The sequence below is a fragment of the Panonychus citri genome, unplaced genomic scaffold, assembly GCF_014898815.1.
Source record: "Panonychus citri isolate SS breed McGregor unplaced genomic scaffold, ASM1489881v1 Contig00096, whole genome shotgun sequence".
In the NCBI taxonomy this organism is placed as follows: domain Eukaryota; kingdom Metazoa; phylum Arthropoda; class Arachnida; order Trombidiformes; family Tetranychidae; genus Panonychus; species Panonychus citri.
In genome coordinates this window covers 352,369-371,569 of record NW_026515501.1, presented here as the reverse complement: position 1 = coordinate 371,569, position 19,201 = coordinate 352,369, and the positions used below count along the sequence as shown (strand labels likewise).

Sequence of the window (19,201 nt, the reverse complement as noted above, 5' to 3'; positions counted from 1 at the left end):
CATTTCGGTTCAACAATAACAATCTATTGATTGTTGAGCTTTTCTCCTAAATCATTTCCCTTTTCATAGCAATTAAAAAGAAAAAGAAAACAATTGAAAACAATTAACCTTAAAGAAGGGAAAAGATTAACAAAAGACTCAAGGTTATCCGAATGGGAGAGAAAATGATTCACCATTTGAATGGAAAACAACATGACACTCACAACAATGAATTCCAATCTCAGTGTTTTCTTTTAATTCTCTTCATCCCGATTAAGATAATCATCTAATCATCAACTATGAATCTCTTAATGAACAATTAATTCCAGTGATCATTGTAATTATGATTAGATTGGTTCAACAATTTTCTAAAATTAAAGTGATCAAATTTGTTTCTCTTTCTCAACAACAACAACAACAAATCTCAAAGTGAAAATGAGGTATAGAAGATTAACTCAACGACGATTATGTTTAATTGCTGGTTTAAGTTTATTATTTATTATCTCTTATGAAGGTGGATTGTTTGTTCATCTATTTGAATTGGGTATTACAACATTTAACTATCCATTGATGGTGAACAATTTACAGGAGATCATTGATTCACATTTAAATGGTGGTGATCCAAATAGTCTTGCTTTTAAAGGTCAATCAGTGAAACCAATCAATGGTTATAATTTTAGCTTTTTAATTGCTAACGAGGATAAATGCCGATCATTAGGTAATGGTGGAGATGGAGATGATACCGCTGGTGAAGATGATGATGGTGAAGGTGGTTATGGTAATAATGGTGAGACTGAGAATGGTAACCCTGAGGCGATAAATGGTTTGATTAACAAAGACAATAGACTGAAAAGAACCAAATCAATTTATGAGAAAATTACTCTGGTGTTTATGATTAAAAGTGCTCTTGGTAATCGTGATTCTCGTGATGCGATTAGGCAAACATGGGGACGAGAGGACAGATTTTCGGATGTCCCTTTGAGACGGATCTTTGTTGTCGGTAATTGTGAAGGATCAGCTACACCCGAATCAGCTGATGAATGTGATAAATTGATTGGTAATGAATCGAGGGAATTTGGTGACCTGGTACAAGCCGATTTTATTGACACTTATTTTAACAATACGATTAAAACAATGATGGCAATGAAATGGGTTGTAACTAATTGTCCACGAACATCATTTGTCCTCTTTGTAGATGACGATTTTTACATATCACCAAGAAATTTGCTACGATTTGTCCGTCGACCATTTTATGATCCAGATGATCTAGAATCAAGGCATTCGATTCCGTCCCGATTTATACCCAAAGATGGTCGACTCTATGCTGGATTCGTTTTCGGTAAATCGGCACCAATGCGACATAAACTGTCCAAATGGTACATTTCCCTTGAAGATTATCCATATGCAAGGTATCCACCCTATGTGACCGCTGGAGCTTTTGTTTTGTCCATTCGAACGGTCAAGGAAATGTACTATGCGAGTTTATATACGAAACATTTTAAATTTGATGACATTTATGTCGGAATTTTGGCCAAAAAGTTGAACCTCGAACCTTTTCACAATAAAAACTTCCATTATTGGAGGAAAAGTTATGACCCCTTAGGCTATGGACGAGTAATCGCTTCTCATGGATTCAATGATCAAAGTGAATTGATTAAAGTTTTCCTGGAACAGAAAAGTCTAGGACATGCTTAATTGTGTGAGAACAATCAAAAAAGGATAAACATATACAATATTGTACAAACATTTTAAATCAATGGGTTTCCAATCAACATCAACAGTAATTTAAATCCACTAATGATTTCAAGACATTTTCCAAAATAATCAATACTCATCAAATTGATTAGAATCAATTTCTAGTTAACACTCAATGTTAATTAAAATCTCTGTTTTCATAATATTTATGAACCTTAGACCATCAAACAATCAACTCAATTAACTGGAAACATTTGATTTTCCTATCAAGATCTGTTTCCTCTTTGCTTAATAAAATCTTTGTAAATTATTAATAGAAACAATTAACATGTAAAAATAGTTAATTTTGGTACCGAAACAATTGTAAATTTTGAAACCACAAACGACAAATATAATTGTGATTGTATGAAATTACGTGCAACAGAATTTATTTTGTCAATGGGAGAACAAGAATTGATTTGATTGCAAAATGAAACAATTTAAACTGTAAACAATTAACAAGTCATAAAGGTTATGATGATTAATGTAAATAGTAACACTGGTGATTAAGTATTAATGGTAGATTAAATTTACAGTTAACATAAATTGTTGATGGAAAAATGGAAACAAAAATGATCAATTTGGTTTGATTCCACTTAAATCCGCTTTAATTGTTCCTAATTTAATTCTGGCCGTTGGTTTCTTTTCCGGATCAAATGGACGAACTTGAGCTAATTTGAATAACGAAAGTGCCGTTGCTGGTAATAGTCTTATTTTCTTAGCGAAAAGATGATTGAAAGACATTTCGATAAATTTGGCCATTCGCTGTTAAAAAAGAGAAGAAAATTGAGCAAACAATTAATTTTCGAGTTGTAATTTGATATGAAAGAAATTGAATATTACCACATAATGAGCATCGGCATTTTTGGTAATCAAAGTGTAACAATGATCGATGAGAAATGTCCAAGTCGATGTGTTGTCAAGGTCGAAAAGATCCAATATTTTGAGTACTTTATGAACAGTATCTTCGTTTAATTCAACTTCAGGGTCAAAGAGAACACCTTCAATTACCTTCTTGACTAGACCCTCGAATTCGGGAATCGCTTTCATAGCTGGTAATTCTCGAAGTGACCGATTATAGATGCGATCTAATGACTGATGGAATAACATTTCCGCTTTTATTTGCTTAACAAAAGTGTCCAAGTCAAGGTGTCTGTCTGAATGATACTTTGGTCGGGGTGGAGCAAGTGGAGCCTTAAACTCAAGTGTATCGGGAATCGGTGGCCGTTGTTGAACTGGTGTCTCAAAGTCCATTGGTGCCAATCTTGACCGCACGACATCCGAACTACTTGGTGGGGTAATTGGTTTTCTTTGCACAATTGGAGGTGACAGTTCATTTTCCCCTGCAAACGATGACGGTGGTTTAAGAGACGTAAGGTTAACACGTTGGGTCGATGTTGAGGTTGAGGGTTGAGGTGATTCTCGATTCCGTAAATCTGGAAAACTAAGTCGCTTCCAAACAGATTCCGAAGGTGAACTGATCTTTGATGGTGATGGAGATAAAATGATTGGCGGTGGTTTATTCACTTCAATTGTTCTGGTAATTGTTCGGGTAATTGGTTGTTTAAGTATCTCTTCGTCAAAATTGATGCTCCTTTTAACTGTAAATGGTTCAGCTGATCGTCTTGAAAAATGATCATCACCAGAGACACAAGTTACAGTTGTCGATGAAGAAGAGGGAGATTTTTTCCTCTTCCAAGTAACATCATCATTGTCAGAATCTTCGTCATCATCATCTAATAAACTACGATAATCAAATGATCCTTTCCCACCAGGATCAACCATTGTGACAAATTACCAATGAAATTACAAGATGAGACAATTAAGCACAAATAACAAGAACTAAAATTGGTTTTTGAAGATCAAAAGTCAAAGTGATTAATAAAAAAAATTTTCTTTTAATTTAAACAAAAAGATGTCACCACTTCCAATTAGAATCAATTGTTAACTTTTTCGCACTAATTAAACAAATTGATTTTCACAAACACAAAAACAGGAGAGAACAGCTAATATGTTATAACCTTTTCTCTTGTGGGCAAGTGAATCTGTCGATTTGCCCTCTGAACTCTGGACGATTTCGGATCTTTGGATGGAGATGGTTTGTTTTCCGATCTTTGGTTTGGGAGACAATCGTGGGAACGGGAAAATGTTCTGAGTTGTTTTCTGACCTACAAGTCATACAAAGTTGATTTTGGTATCTTACGATAGCTTATTGCCTATAGAGCGATTGCGTTGAGCTAACAGAATTGTTCCTGGAATGGAGCGTCAATTCGTTTGTTAGCTCTCGAAACGATCAGTCAATTAACTTTTCATTGAAAGAATTAAAGAAATGTTTTTTTTTCTGCAAACACTTAAGAAGAACTTGAAGCGCAACAAAACGTTGAAACAACCATTTGATAGCTTTTCAAATTCTGCAACAACATGAAATAAAACCAATGTCATAAATGTTAAGGGTCAAAAGTTATCGATTTTTTAAAAAAACAAACTGCAAAAAATTTGTAGGGCCAAAAATATAAAGTCTAAATATGTTTATCTTTTTCTGATCTGATCAGTAGTTTTCGAGAAAATCGAGTTCGGAGTTGAAACTTCAGTTTGCTTTTTCTCAGAAACGATAAGTTTTTAGATCATGAAATTTTTATTTTATCGACAACTTTTCATGCCCTTACAGAAAATCAGATTTGTTTTGGTAAGAAAAATATCCAAAATGCTCCGACCATAGTCCCGTTGTATTTAAATAAGTGGACCGCGATTAGTGCCAAGAACGATTTGAAACTTATTTTTGAGATTAAAAAAGTTAAACAGAGTAATCAAATCTTTGATTAACCCCTCGAAGTTTGATATCCCAGGGCGTGCGTTTGATACAATTAAAAAACTTACATTCGTCTGATGCTCTTTCTTTTCTCTTTCCCTTTCATTTGAAATGACTACTGTCAATAAAGCTGTATTTAAAATACAGTAGTGTTCACACTTGGATCGAGAATTCATTAAGGCGATTAACAAAGATGAAACTTTGTTACTTCAAAACTAAATTTGGTGTAAATTTTCCTTAAATCACATCACAAACAATTATTACGATTTACGATTTTTTATATGAAGATTTAAGAAAAACTAGGAGTCGTAAAGACGTGGAAAAAATATCAACAGAAAGAAAACAAAAATCTTCAACAACAAAAAATAGAACCAATGTCATAGTTGGTCAGGGTCAAAAGTTATTGATTAATGAAAAAAGGGGAGTTAAATTGACCAAATTAAAATATAATTAGTCTAATAAGAAGATAAGATGGAAAAGAAAGAGAAAAGAAGAGATGAATTATGACGTACGAGGCAATGGAAGGGGGAGAGAAAGAAAGAGCATCAGATGAATGTAACTTTTTTAATTGTATCAACTGCACGCCCTGGGATAGCAAAACTTTAAGAGGTTAATCAAAGATTTGATTAACTACTCTGTTTAAATTAAGCTTGACAAAATTTTCAAGAAAAAAGACAGAAAAGATGACATTCATGAATTCTATCTTCTAAAATTATTGAGGAAAGCGATCATGTTTATCGCATGGTTTTCCTTGTAACAATTATCTTGATTATAAATGTAGAGTTATCTTAATCAATTTGTTTAATAATTTTATCATCATCATGGTCATAAATATCAATAAGATAAGGTGGATTTTTCAGTTAAGATTATGCTCAGGCTAAGAAAAGTCTATGAAAGGTTAAGGTATCAAAAAATTCAGCTTAAAATCCTACAAAACGGAAAATTAGTCCGAACGAAATCTGAGCTCCCATAATGGGAGTCCCATTCATGAAAAGTTCAGATTCAAAATTTATATTGTACGCAAGCGCAGTTCAGCTTTGCAAGAGCGCGAAATTCTAAAAGCAAGAGGAAGAGACGAGAGTACAAGAACAAGAAATTTATTTTCGAATCCACGATTAATAAATCATTTAAAACAATGATTCTCATGTCATTATCCGGTAAGGCTCAAGATATGTCCGTAAGCTCAACATTCACACTTTAAGCCGATTTTTTTCGGCTTAGGCCCTTATTCACCAACCATAATCAAAAGCTGTAATCAACTGATCCTGGAATCAAAATGATACCGAGTTTAAAGCATAAAGTAATTTCACCGAGCCTGATTAGTTGATTCCGGAATCATTGATTCCGACTTTAATTTGATTTAAGCTTAACTCAAATTAAAGAAAAATTCGCTCGCGTAAATTAAGAAATTGTCCCTCGGTGGGCGTTTGCTTACATTTCTTTCCTATTTTCACTTATTATTGTTGTTTATATTGTTAGACCAATCACAGGCGTTCAACGCCCACCGACTATTTATTTATAAACCTGACCTAAGGGTAAAGTTGGGTCACTTCTCTTAAGACTCTTGAGTGATACTTTACCCTTAGGTCATAGATTGTACCCTTAACAATAAACCACTTTTCACATTTACAACCCCATTGAGTTCTCGTTGGGTTAGTTTACCCTTCAACCTTTATTTTTACTCGTAAGTACCAAGTTTGTACTTAACATTTGGCGACCCAGGCAGGATAAGAGATTTGGGAGTTTTGCCACAATGAGTGTCTCAATAGAATAGCTAATTACCGTAAATTGGAAACAAGCCTAACTACTTTTGACGATGAAACATCAATTCTTGAATCAGAAGTAGAACAATTAACTGATTTTCTCAATGAACTTCGTCCTGCCCTGGGTGATGTACAAACACTGGAAAGTGATGTTGAACAATGTAACAAAGTTTTGGACGATATTAAAATAACATTAGAAAGCAATTGTGCACTAATTATATTAAAAAGTGAACGGTTGATTGCTGAATTTGATGAATTCGATGATGATAACAATGATGATAAACTTCTTAAAATGGTTGCTGAATTGATTGCCAAAGAGTCGAGTGAAAATAATCAGCCAAAGGAATCAAATTCTTTCAAATTGACCTCAGGAAATTGGTCTTCTCTCTTGTTACCACCAATTAGTCAAGTAAACAACATAACTGATGCTCAACATAAACAAGAAATTGATAAATTACAGAAACGAATTAATGAATTGGAAGAATCTTTAAGAGAAAAAAACAAAACCATCAGATTACAACAGCAAAGGATAAACGATATAAGGAAAAGTTTTCAAAAAGGATCAACTCTTGATAATAAATTGTTTGATTTTCCAGGAAATCAAAATGATAACGAATCAACAACAACAACTGATGGCTCATCATCAAACAATTTGACAACATCGAGATCTGAAAATGGTTTTATTGATCAACAACAACAACAACAACAAGTTAATCTACCAAATCATCATCATTCTAACAATCATTCTCATCATCACCAACGTCAACTTTCCGATTCTCAATCTCCTCTTAATTGTCCAATGAACAATATTAGTTGGCAATATTTACGATCGGTAATCTTTAAATCTGTCCTAACTTCGGATTATGAGGCTCAAAAGCATTTGGTCAAGGCGATTTCAATGATTCTTCAATTTTCCGACGCCGAAGAGAAACAAATTAGAGACAGTTTAGAGCAGAAAGTTTCATGGTTTAAGAATCTTCCTCTTCTTGGAAATGGATTTAAATACAACAATCAACATAATAATAGTAACAATTCAAATCACCATTGATTGGATAAGAATCGACTTTCACATTTATATTTATCAATCGGACTATAAATATGATCCAAATTGTTACAACAATTAACTGCATTTTCATTTTCATCGTCACCCTTTACATGATCATCGCTATTTAATGATAACCTGTACCATTCCCGTTTAATTATCCAACTATATGAATCAAATTAAAACAGATATAGACCATTTTTATTTAGTGAAAGAATCAACATCATCATCATCATCATCATCATCAATTAACCTTGATTCCTCATGATTTAACAAAGAAAACACAGTTAATTGTGTGTGATTAACAACAAGTTAGTCTACCAATCATCATCATCTTAATCATAAAAATGAATAAATAAAATAATTAAGTTAATACTTACCAGCAAAGATGCCCTAATTTGGCGAGATAAACTAAAAACTTCAGCATCCTTTTGGGCTGACAATATGATCCGATTGGTCATTTCAATAGAAAAACGAATCAAAACGAATAAAACAAATTCCAAACGAATATGGAAGAATACCAAAAAAAGAGTAACAATCTAATCGAGAATGTCGCGAACTTAAAGTGACCTTATCAATAAAATGCAGGTGCATTTTAACCCAGAGACCCGGAAAATGTTAGACCAATCACAGGTGTTCAACGCCCACCGACTATTTATTTATAAACCTGACCTAAGGGTAAAGTTGGGTCACTTCTCTTAAGACTCTTGAGTGATACTTTACCCTTAGGTCATAGATTGTACCCTTAACAATAAACCACTTTTCACATTTACAACCCCATTGAGTTCTCGTTGGGTTAGTTTACCCTTCAACCTTTATTTTTACTCGTAAGTACCAAGTTTGTACTTAACAATACTTGAAATTGTATTGAAACTTGGGTGTTTTTTTCAATGTTTTGTTCGGCGTTTTTGTTTCTTTCTCTCTCTCTCTCTGTTATCACCAACCTCATATCATCCGCTCGTATCAATATGGCTACTCAAAAATCCATACAAGAGTAAGTTCCATCTGATTATTATGTTTTTTCTTAATCACTTACCTTTTTTCTTATTTTTTTTGTTTCGCTAGACTGGTGACTTTTTAAGAAAATAAAATTTAATTTAAATTAATTTGGTTAATTAATCTATTTATTAATCAATTAATTAGTAGGTTACACTTTCTTGACAAAAAAGGCGCAAATTAGAGCACATTTACATTATTATTTTTTAAATAATTGAATGAAAAATAAATTGAACTCTTTAATTAAAATGGTTTCAACTAAATATAATTTTGTTAATTTTTATCAATTAATTACTTCCCCTATCTAGGTTGTGTTGCTCGATTCACTGCCATCACACCACGACCTCTCTTCTTCCTCGATCGCTTCAGTCCAGGTTTTCTCGAGTACCAACTCCTATTGCGGGGCTTGTAAGCGCCTCTCTTCCGTGGGGTCCACCGGCGACGTTTCGGTGGGGTTCGTACACGGAGCGCTTCGTTGGTGATGCCATTGTTTGAAATTAAAATAATAGGTTTTTTCCAAAAAATCGTCTTGTTGTAACTAAACTTTACTGACAAAGCAGTGAGTGAGCCTTGCAACAATTGAAGTAAGAGGTTATGACACTGGTTTTGTTCACAAAACTCGTCAAATAATATAGTGGAACGTATTATCAAGATCTGAAAAACTAAAATTACACAAGGGAGCAGCAGGATAAAAAACTCAGGATTACTTGTAAGTGAATTGATAAAAGAAGTTTTAAATGATGATGAAGTTCCTCGGCTTGATTATGCAATTGATTCTGGATTAATTTCTGAAAAATTACCTGAAAACTCTGTTGAGATTGATTGTAATGGTGTGATGGTATTAGCCAAAATAAAAAGATCAAAACTTGATAAGGGTTTCATATGTAAAAAGTGTCGATTACAATCAAACTGGACCAAAGGAAAAATTTTTGAAAAATCGAAATTGACCGTTTTGATGTTGAAGGTCATATTTTGTTGGTGCTCAAACAATTTTTTCGATAATCGAAAAAATTTCGATTAATCGGAAAGTAGGAACTTTTTCTATTTTATTGATAATTACCAAGTTGTATAAAGAAATTCCGTGAATTTCGTGAAATCTTTGCGTACAACAACCAGTACAAACACATGGTTGGAATGACTTGGATAAGGTATAGATGATTTATGTAGTATATCTATACACAAAACAGCACGAATAGACGGTTGGTAACTCGATGAAAGTTACTGAGAAATGCTGTAAGATCCATTCACAAGCCTGAATAAATCTTATCTCTTTGTTTCATCTCTTCGTTTCAGGACATAGTTGATGGATTTAATGACACTTCAAAGCATCTTATAATGACGAGATATGGTTTTTTTCAGGGAGAATTAAGTTTTTAGATGCTTGTAATATCGATATATTGTCATTAAACAGAAAATTACCATCAGAAATTTCACATTAATCATAAAGATAACTTCGAGTTATCAAAAATCTATCAACTGTCCAATTCATTGATTTTCGGCATTTTCTACACACAAAAGCTTTATTAATAGATAAGTTTTCATTTTTTTAGCACCATTAAACCATCACAATCAATTTTTAAGCCCTTTTTGGTTCCTCGTTGAGAATTAAATCACAATCAATTATATCGGGTGGGCAGAAAAGATGTGAACTCGATATCGGGATAATCTTAGAGAATCGAATCCATTCTAGAAAATTCTGAGTTTTCTTAACCCCAATAAAACTCTTGAGATCAGCAGATTTTCAATCAACAAAAAAAAACGAATCCATTTCTTATCTCATCTCACTTCTTTAAGACCTCCTTCATAGCAACCAAATAGTCGAGATATTCTTTCAACTATTTAGTCAATTTCGCGGACAAATCAGCCAAAAGTCTCGATAGGTTCTTAATCAGCAAAAAGACTTAATCGATTTCTTACTTTATCTCACTGCTCTAAGATCTGTAATTTCGATATGTACATTCTTCGCTTATGTTTCTATTAAAGTGCAAAATCTCAAAAAGTAATAGTCATAACGAAAAAAATTGCATATTCGAAATCAGCGTGTCAAGTTTAGTTTAGAAATTTTACTTTGTCCAATTTTTGCAATTTTTCTATTCTTTTTGATGTCCTCCTTTTCACAATTTATCCTTAACATTGATCTTAATCATCTGGCCAAAATTTAAAAAATTTAGAATAGCTTAAGTCGGTTAAATCAGCGCTGACTGATTAAAAAATCATAACAAACGGTTCAAAATTTTTCGTTAGCCCCCCGTTTTCATTAATAAAGATAATTTTTAGATTTCACTGTTAATTAAATATATTTTTTAGATCTCAAAGATCAATTTGAGAGATTTTTTTATTGCAATTGGATGAGGAACAAAAAAGTTATAAAAGATCGAATTCAACATTGTAAGTGTGACCACTACTGTACACGGATCTTATAAGCAAACTTCCTGTAGAAAGTTTATCCCTTTATTACTTATTAATAATTAATCTAAATTTGTACATTATTTGGAATTCAAAAGGAATTTGTATGATGTTATTAGTGGTTTCAATTTCTCTATTGGTAAAAGTTTATAATCAGCAACTTCTTGACACATTCGATCGTAAATCGCTTGTTTAATATCATCTGAAAGGTCATTTTGATTGGCGATATAAGAAACAGCACAATCAACTCCATCATCGATCAAATCGTAATCTTTCCATTCACGTTCATTTAATCTCCAGATTAGTCTAGGGTTGGATAAATGTTCAATCCTAATTGTGGTTACACCAAATGATTGCAAATCCTTAATTATTTGAGATAAAGTATCTGGTTTCAAGTTGATAACAAGCTTTGGATTGTTGACAATTTGCGATGGTGATAAATATTGTCTCAATATTTCCAATTTTCTCTCAAAATTCTTATTAAATGTTTCATGTTGAGTTTTGGATGAAGTGAGAAAGAGATTGGAAACAAACAGATGAGCTTCGTCCTTCTTGAGTCCAAGTAATTGGCATGAAGATTCAATCAGTTTTTCTGTATTCTCTTTGTTGTAAACAAAGCGGAGGAATGAAGATTGACGAACAGCCTAAGAAAAAGAAAGAAAAACTCAAAAATTAATAAACGAATACAAATTAAAACGAAAACAATTTACCTTTGATGCCATTTTGTCAGAAAATAAACAAACTCATAAGAGAAATTTACTCAAATTCTTTCTCCAATAGATGTCACTGTCACTGTTTTCTCCATATGATTAACCGAAAAAAAAATTTCTTTTTTAAATTTTTCTTTTGTTTTGATTTTTATTGTCGATGAAAATTCATTAATTAGAATTAATTGTGATTGATTTTCTTCAATTTAATTGTTTCTCTTTTTAAAAAGTGTTTAACTGGTTCCGATTAGAAAGAAATGTCTGACTTTTACTTTCGGTATTATGTTGGTCACAAAGGTAAATTTGGTCATGAATTTATTGAATTTGAATTCCGACCGGATGGTAAATTACGTTATGCTAACAACTCTAATTACAAAAATGACACCATGATCAGGAAAGAGGTTTATGTTTCCAAAGCTGTTATCAATGAATTAAAACGAATAATCGAAGATTCTGAAATAATGGAGGAAGATGATGAACTTTGGCCACAACCTGATAGAGTCGGTAGACAAGAATTGGAGATTGTCCTGAATGATGAACATATTTCATTCACCACTGCTAAAATTGGTTCCTTGGTTGATGTTAACAACAGTAAAGATCCTGAAGGACTAAGAACCTTTTATTATTTGGTCCAAGATATCAAGTGTTTTGTATTTTCATTGATCTCTCTTCACTTTAAAATCAAGCCCATATAAGTAAAAAAAAATTCCCTCTGACTGACCAGGAAACTTGATCAAGATAACAAACCTCTCATGTAAATATTGGTTTTTCATCAATATTGAAATGATTATGTTCAAATTTTCAAGTAAAGCAGAAAAGATTCTCAACAAAAAGAGAATAAAGTTTGACCAAAATGAAATCATTACTTTATTGAATTTTCAATTATAACAGAAAAATGAAGAGATTTTAATGATTGAATTTAGTTGAATTTTATCAACATTCATTTTCGTAAATTTTTAAATTTTTATCAGCTGATCCTGAGATTATATATTTTGAATTAGTCCAATCGGTGGTCAGAACTTTATCTTCATGTCCAATTAGATCGTAAATTGGTCCACGACATGATCGTATGTCCCATTGTTTAACTAGAGAATCATAAGATCCGGAAATAAAAAGATTCTCATTCGTGGTTGACCAATTAACTGATGTAATCCAACCTTGATGAGAAGTGAAAACTGTCTTGACAATTGAACCTTCATTGGAACGTGGATCCCAAAGTCTAATATGACGATCACAAGATCCACTGATCAAACATTTGGTTAAAGGTGAATAACTGATTGATAGAAAAGCTTTGGATCCGGAAAAAGTTGAGTCCACTTTTCCTAATTCAATGTCCCACAATTTCATCGTATTGTCCATTGAACAGGTAACTATAATTGTGGGAGCATGACCAGCGGTTGAGGTATCATTTGAGTCTCTGATGAAAGTAAGGTCAGTAATCGCTTCTGTGTGGTCAGCAAGTGTCATTATCGGCGTTTTTACTTTACAACTTTGGTCATTATTATTATTGTTTCCACTCTCAGTGTTGTTATATTTCAATTTCTTTGAATCATTTTCTCCCTCTTCTTTTTCATCACCACCACTTGAAAGTTTCTCTTTATCGAAAAGAGCCCAAATTTTGAGTAATTTATCATAAGAACCGGTGGCGAAAACACCATCCTGTATATCGACACAATCAACTGATCGAGAGTGACCTTTATAAAGGTAAATCTGTTCAACCTTTTCAGCGATCAAGTTGATCTTCCAAAGACAAACAGTTTCATCATTAGAAGTTGTCACAAAAAAATAATCATCATCAGTTAAATTATCAAATCCAATCATTTGTCTACTTGGAATCCATTTAATATCTTTAATTGCTGATGAATGAGCGGGTATGGAAATGACTTGATCCAGTTTATTGAATCTCCAAATGTTAACAACTCCATCATAACAACCATTGATTATCGCCTCATCATTAGTGTCAATACAACTGATCCAATCATCAGTCGAACAGGAATTGATTGGCTTGGGTGATTTTTGACTAATAAAATATTCAATTGTTAAAACCTTTTCTTCAGGTGAAATTACATTAGACTCTGGCTCCTCTTCCTCATCAACATTTTTAAAGTGGTCAATTAATGTTGACCTTAACAAACGACCTTCAACAATGAAGGACAACTTTTTACCATCACTGATAAGATCAACTGAGGGATTGTCTTCCTTTAGAATCGTTTTAATCAAGTTCATCAACTCTTTAGGACCCAAATCACTTTCCAAACTGTAAACCGTATCAGGAATACTAATGTTGACATCTTTTGTACGAAATTTAGCAGAGTAGTTAACCATTTTTTTCACAATTTAATTAAACGATGAGGTGATGATACAGATTATAAATGGAAAGAATATTTTGTAAATAGAGACGAAAATAATGATAATTTAAATTGTGATAAAAAAGATCAGAAAAAAAAGACAGATTCTAATACGAATTAATTGATACAAAAATGACCGCATGTTCATCTCATCTGGTTGCTTGACAACAAATAGAAAATCGGTAAAATGTTTGAGCGGTGACTTCGAAATCTCGTTTGTAGAATTGATTGATTATGATTAACGAATTTTTTTATGATAAATGGTCAGTTAATTGGGACTAAATTGGGTTGGGGATAAATGAGAATCATCTATAAAGTATAGAAGTTAATCAATTCCATCGATTGAATTTTCCTTTTTGATTCCAAGTCGATTCTGGGCAGCGTGAAGGCTTCGAGTCAAATCATTCATTAATTTCCTTGTATTGAACAATCCTCTTGGTGCATAAGGGGAAAAGTCACCATTTTGCAGGGGATTTTCTTCCTTACTCTTGGCGTTCCATTTTTTCAGGTACATTCCAAGAGATTCAACCCCTTCAATCACATCTAAGGGCGGAGGTCGTTTCGAGAAACTGTGCTGTAGTAATTCACAGATTATTGGGATCGCATACCAATTGGTCAGTTCAAAGAAAGGAAATAGAAATTTACTTTCAATTCGTAGGCGATTTTCCATATCGTAAATTTCCAATTGTAATTTTATATTAAGAGAGTGAAGAAAATTTCCACCAAAAACAAGTGAATCTTTCGTAGTAAGAACTGCATGTATCCATCCAGTGGGAATAAAAAGTGTTTGTCCTTGTTGCAAGATCATTTTTTTACATTCATTTGGATCATTCAAACGATCAGGTAAGAAAACTTCATTCTGATCTGTTCGGCTCATCCAATGTTCATAGGCAGCTAAGTTAGCGGGCGTTGGTTCAATGAGGTAGAATATCTTTTCACCAAGCAGAACGTGATACCAAACCGATGTACCACCAAAATCAATATGAAAATCGGTATAACTGTCACGCATCGACATGAGACAATATTTGGATACGTTTGGCTTCATGTCAACTTCCGGCCAACCATTTTCAACCCAGCTTAATTTATTTACAATCGCTGGTGGTTTAATCATTTTACCTAATCGGGTTTTACTAACCTCTAAACTGATACAGTTTAAAATCTGATTTCGTCGGTCATTATTGATACAACGAGCCAATTCAACAAGAGGTAAACGTACATTAAGCTGACGTTTAGAATCAATAACATCAAGCTCAGTAAAACCACCGATTAGGCTGATGACCTGTTCAACACCAAAATCATCGGGCGGTAAAATCATATCAAGTCCATTCTTATTTTCAACGAAAATGGGCTTTTTGAATCCATGTTTAAGTAGATAATTTACGGTTAATTGGTTTCCTTGTACAGTTGAATAATCGGCAGTGTCAAAAGTTTTCGCTTTAAGCTTTATAATGAAGGCAGTTGTTCCAGATTGTATTCTGTCACTTGGTTCCTCCTCGTAGATATTGTGACGATGGTTATTTGTTACCTTTTTATTTGTCGAAGGACCAACTTCAGATTCACAGTGGAAACAATAAAATTTATCTATTGAAATTGATTGGTGGGCTTGAACATCAACACAGTCACCATGATACCATTCGGAGCAATGGTCACACTGTATCCAGAATTTGTCATTCTGCCATTTGCCCCCACATTCTGGGCAATAAAAGGCTCCTGATGAACTGTGTTGAGATGAGGTAGTTGTGGACATGTTGAGGAGATGCAATTAAAAAAGACTTGTACAATAAAAAGAAAAGTTTAGATTCACAATTAAATCAAAAGGGAAAAAGGGGAGACCAAAATAAATGCAAGTTTCCTTTTAAAAAATAATTGAAGGAAAAAAATTATTGTTTTTGTTTAGATACAAAAATCAATTTTCTTTAAATCGATTATTCATTTTCGATTTATTGGAAAATCGAAACAATTTCTTCCTCTTAGTTCTCTTTCTTTTCTCTTTCTTTGTAAAATCGATCTTAACGTTCATTCAATGTATCGAAAGATTTTAAAATTTTATCGATTTTCGCGTTTTTTTATTCAGTTAAAGATTTTGATCTTCAATTGAAACTTTTGGATTCCAATTAGAAATTGATATTTGTTCAAAAAAAGCTTATTTTCTGTCAATAACGTAGTACCGTTTTCATAAAACAATGAAAGATACAAGAGTTAGTTTATTAAGAAGGAAAAAAGTATAAGTGAAAATGATCGTTAATTTAAACTTTTCAACATAAATTATATTCGATTTCAAAATTGATTCCTTTTAATTTGATTGATTGCCAGCTAATCATTTGGAAAATTGTCTTCGATCGCCACCACCCGTTTTAAATGGTTTCTTATAGATATTTGATTTGGCAAATTTCTTTTCACCTCCAGGGGTAACCGATTTAAAACTAGAATCTCTTTTACGTTTTAACGTTCTATCAACAGGCTTTTTATTGTGAATCGCTGTTGATGAAAAGAAGATGAGAAAAACAAAATATTAAAGAATTTATCGTTTTAAATGTAAAGGTTAAATTCCGAATTGTCAAAAGGCAAACTTACGAAGATCAACGAACGGGGGAACATGGAAACCAAATGATTTAGCGACAGCAACCAAGTCCAAAGTTGTAACATCGAAAATACTTTTCAGATGATGTGAATCGTATGATCGAATATAACATTTATATGCTTCTTTGGCCGAAAGATTTAAGAAGTAATTTTTACCAATCAATTTTTCGAGCTAAACAATTTAAAGAAAAAGAAAATTTGTTAAATAGATTAAATAGGTTAATTCAATTTAGAATATCGATATGGACAATCGAACGAACCTGTTCTTGAATATTGGCTACTTTGTTCCATGAGAATTCAAATTCCATCAAAGGAATTTTAGATTCTTTCAGATATTGAAGAAAACCAAGTTCTTCAGGCCTGAGTAATAATAATGCATGACCAATGGCTTTGTCCCCTCGAGCTGTTCGTCCGACTCTGTGAATATATTCCTGCGAGTGGATAAAAATTCAAAATATTAGATTATTTTCAATAATAAATTTTGATCAAGTATTAATTACCTTTGGATCATCGGGAGGATCATATTGAACAATCCAATCAATTTTGGGAATGTCTAATCCTCTGGCTGCGACATCGGTACACAAAAGGATACCCGATTCAGCGTTACAAAATTGGAAGAAAGTTGTTGTTCGTTTGGTTTGCTTTTGTTTACCATGAATACACATGACAGGAAGATCAATGTAATTAAGAAGTTCATGATGAAATTTAACGGACATACACGAAGAAAAGAAAACCATAATTTTCTTATTTCGATTTTTCTTCAAAAATGTAAACAAAAGCAAGAATCGTTTATCACTCGGAGCAATTACATATCCTTGCTCTAAACCTTCAACCGTTGCAGTTTCTTTGGTGTCCGAAATACCAACGTACATTGGTTCTCCTTTTAACGCTAAAGAGATAAGATTTTCCGTCTTTTGAGTTAAAGTTGCACTAAATAGCATAGTCTGTCTCCTTTTGGGTAGAATTCGAATGATTTGTTTCATCTCTTCTTCAAAACCAATGTCAAGTATCCGATCAGCTTCATCAATAACCAAACATTGTAGATTCTTAAATAAAAAGTTTTTAGTATTTTGTAGATGATCCAAAAGTCTACCAGGAGTAGCGACCAGTATATTAACCCCTTTAATCAATTTGTCTGCTTCTGATCGTCTATTTGTTCCTCCCATGATTAAACCAAAGGTATGTGAATGGTGTTTGATTAAATCCTTGAGAACACCAAATGTTTGCATTGAAAGTTCTCGAGTAGGAGAGATGATGATAACACCAGTCCCATTTCTAGGCATAAATTTAAGTTTACTCATCAACTCGATAGCTGGAATAAGAAAGGCTAAAGTTTTACCAGAACCAGTTTTAGCCGATCCAACAAGGTCTCTGAACAAAAACAAAACACAAAAGTTACAATTAACCAAGAATCTCATTAAAAAGAGTCAAAGGAAAAGCACAAATGTAAAAAACAAAACTTACTTTCCATCCAATAAATGAGGAATTGATTCAGCTTGAATTTGAGTCATTCGTTTAAATTTCATCTCTTCAAGAGCTTTCAACGTTTTATCAGATATTTGATCACTGAAATCAACAAATTTCGATTGGGACAAAATGTTATCCCCGACCAGACATTTCTCAACATCCTCAGTACCACTTTCCTCATTAGTCATGATTAATTAATTACAAGAAAGAGAAACAAACTGTGAAAACAAAACCTAATAAACAATTAAGATAAAATCAACATGAAAACAAAATCACATTTCCAACCAAAGACACATGGAAACATCTAACAACAGGAGGAGCTACGACCCTTTAAAAGAAGCGCGCGCTTTTCAAAAGAAACAATTGATTATCAAAATGAAGAAAAACAAAAACCCACCGAGCGAAATTAACTAATTACAATTGAATTCATGATTTTATAATTTACTTTTACTGCTCTGATCAATTTAAATGGGCAATTTTTGCAATTGGAAGTGATCGATATGGAAACAAATGAAAGTAAATGACTTAATTAGAATACAATTAGAATTTAAATTATAAGTGATTAGTAAACTTTTATTACGAACCAAAGTGAAAAACAACAATTGAATTTAGGATAACAATTTATTTATCTCTAATTTATCAACCTTCTTTGGATCATTAAACAATTGGCCATTTAGAGAGATCTAAATGATAATCATCATTGGAATGATTTATAATGACAAATGTAAATATTAATGGTTAATAGAAGCTAATTAAAGGTAAAGATATTTTTACTTTTGATCAAGTTAATTATGTTCACTATCAAACCTCCAGAACTTAACCCATTCAGATAATTACCAATGATCTTTGTATAAATAAATATGATCATCAGAATCTTAATCATCATTATTAAAGTATAAAAAAAATAAATAAAGATATGGAAAAGTATTAATATAAGAATAAGTGAAGAAGAAAAAAAAAATATGATCGAAATTGAATAGAATCATTATTATCATGAATGGAAGCTGATTCCATGAAGAATCATCTTAGAATCATCTGAGTAACAATAATGAAGATAATAAGATGACAAGGAAGAGGAAATAATAATAATCATGAAGGAAGAAAAATTGATGATCCAATTTTGAAAGAAACTAATATGATAATCAGCTGAACAATTAGTATTACATGGAGCCGAAAAAAATTGATTCCCAGTTGATAATATTGTTGTTATTTTCTTACTGTGTCACCAAGACAATCAATCTTAATTGTTGTTACCCTTGTGGTTCATGGTAATCAAAGGATAAACTCAATGAAAGGTTAATCACTGGTTAACAAATTATCTTCATCTATTATCATTAAGATGAAAAAAAAGCGAGAGGGATGAACATGAA

At 32.5% G+C, this 19,201-nt stretch overlaps 8 protein-coding genes across 9 annotated transcripts; 3 read left to right on the top strand and 5 right to left on the bottom strand.

Annotated features, from left to right (window-relative positions):
- The first annotated feature begins 137 nt into the window (after positions 1–137).
- Positions 138–2,085, top strand: LOC128388253 (beta-1,3-galactosyltransferase brn-like). 2 transcript variants are annotated; one of them, XM_053347636.1, is made up of 2 exons: positions 138–419; positions 494–2,085. In XM_053347636.1, exon 2 carries the CDS (start codon positions 550–552, stop codon positions 1,672–1,674), a length of 1,125 nt encoding a protein of 374 aa, XP_053203611.1. In that variant the 5' UTR covers positions 138–419; positions 494–549; the 3' UTR covers positions 1,675–2,085. The 2 variants fall into 2 exon arrangements, with proteins under 2 accessions (XP_053203611.1, XP_053203610.1); XM_053347635.1 differs by having other exon boundaries at positions 138–2,085.
- On the bottom strand, positions 2,086–3,992 carry LOC128388255 (uncharacterized). Its single transcript, XM_053347638.1, has 2 exons — positions 2,557–3,992; positions 2,086–2,478 (listed from the first exon to the last, which is right to left on the bottom strand). Exons 1-2 carry the CDS (start codon positions 3,496–3,498, stop codon positions 2,290–2,292), a joined length of 1,131 nt encoding a protein of 376 aa, XP_053203613.1. The 5' UTR covers positions 3,499–3,992; the 3' UTR covers positions 2,086–2,289.
- Positions 3,993–5,657: 1,665 nt separating this feature from the next.
- Positions 5,658–7,586, top strand: LOC128388188 (FNIP repeat-containing protein DDB_G0290617-like). The gene is made up of 2 exons (XM_053347555.1): positions 5,658–5,679; positions 6,255–7,586. Exons 1-2 carry the CDS (start codon positions 5,658–5,660, stop codon positions 7,331–7,333), a joined length of 1,101 nt encoding a protein of 366 aa, XP_053203530.1. The 3' UTR covers positions 7,334–7,586.
- A 3,034-nt stretch (positions 7,587–10,620) lies between these two features.
- Positions 10,621–11,577, bottom strand: LOC128388183 (uncharacterized). The gene is made up of 2 exons (XM_053347550.1): positions 11,440–11,577; positions 10,621–11,373 (listed from the first exon to the last, which is right to left on the bottom strand). The coding sequence occupies exons 1-2, from the start codon at positions 11,449–11,451 to the stop codon at positions 10,810–10,812; spliced, it is 576 nt and encodes a 191-aa protein (XP_053203525.1). The 5' UTR covers positions 11,452–11,577; the 3' UTR covers positions 10,621–10,809.
- A 109-nt stretch (positions 11,578–11,686) lies between these two features.
- Positions 11,687–12,295, top strand: LOC128388184 (protein mago nashi homolog). The gene has a single exon (XM_053347551.1). The coding sequence runs from the start codon at positions 11,694–11,696 to the stop codon at positions 12,129–12,131; it is 438 nt and encodes a 145-aa protein (XP_053203526.1). The 5' UTR covers positions 11,687–11,693; the 3' UTR covers positions 12,132–12,295.
- On the bottom strand, positions 12,275–13,777 carry LOC128388182 (ribosome biogenesis protein WDR12 homolog). Its single transcript, XM_053347549.1, has one exon. The coding sequence runs from the start codon at positions 13,759–13,761 to the stop codon at positions 12,370–12,372; it is 1,392 nt and encodes a 463-aa protein (XP_053203524.1). The 5' UTR covers positions 13,762–13,777; the 3' UTR covers positions 12,275–12,369.
- LOC128388181 (lysine-specific demethylase 7B-like) lies at positions 13,754–15,664 on the bottom strand. Its single transcript, XM_053347548.1, has one exon. It carries the CDS (start codon positions 15,529–15,531, stop codon positions 14,110–14,112), a length of 1,422 nt encoding a protein of 473 aa, XP_053203523.1. The 5' UTR covers positions 15,532–15,664; the 3' UTR covers positions 13,754–14,109.
- A 304-nt stretch (positions 15,665–15,968) lies between these two features.
- LOC128388180 (ATP-dependent RNA helicase DDX18-like) lies at positions 15,969–18,120 on the bottom strand. Its single transcript, XM_053347547.1, has 5 exons — positions 17,829–18,120; positions 16,865–17,735; positions 16,625–16,795; positions 16,359–16,536; positions 15,969–16,262 (listed from the first exon to the last, which is right to left on the bottom strand). Exons 1-5 carry the CDS (start codon positions 18,017–18,019, stop codon positions 16,102–16,104), a joined length of 1,572 nt encoding a protein of 523 aa, XP_053203522.1. The 5' UTR covers positions 18,020–18,120; the 3' UTR covers positions 15,969–16,101.
- Positions 18,121–19,201: the final 1,081 nt, after the last annotated feature.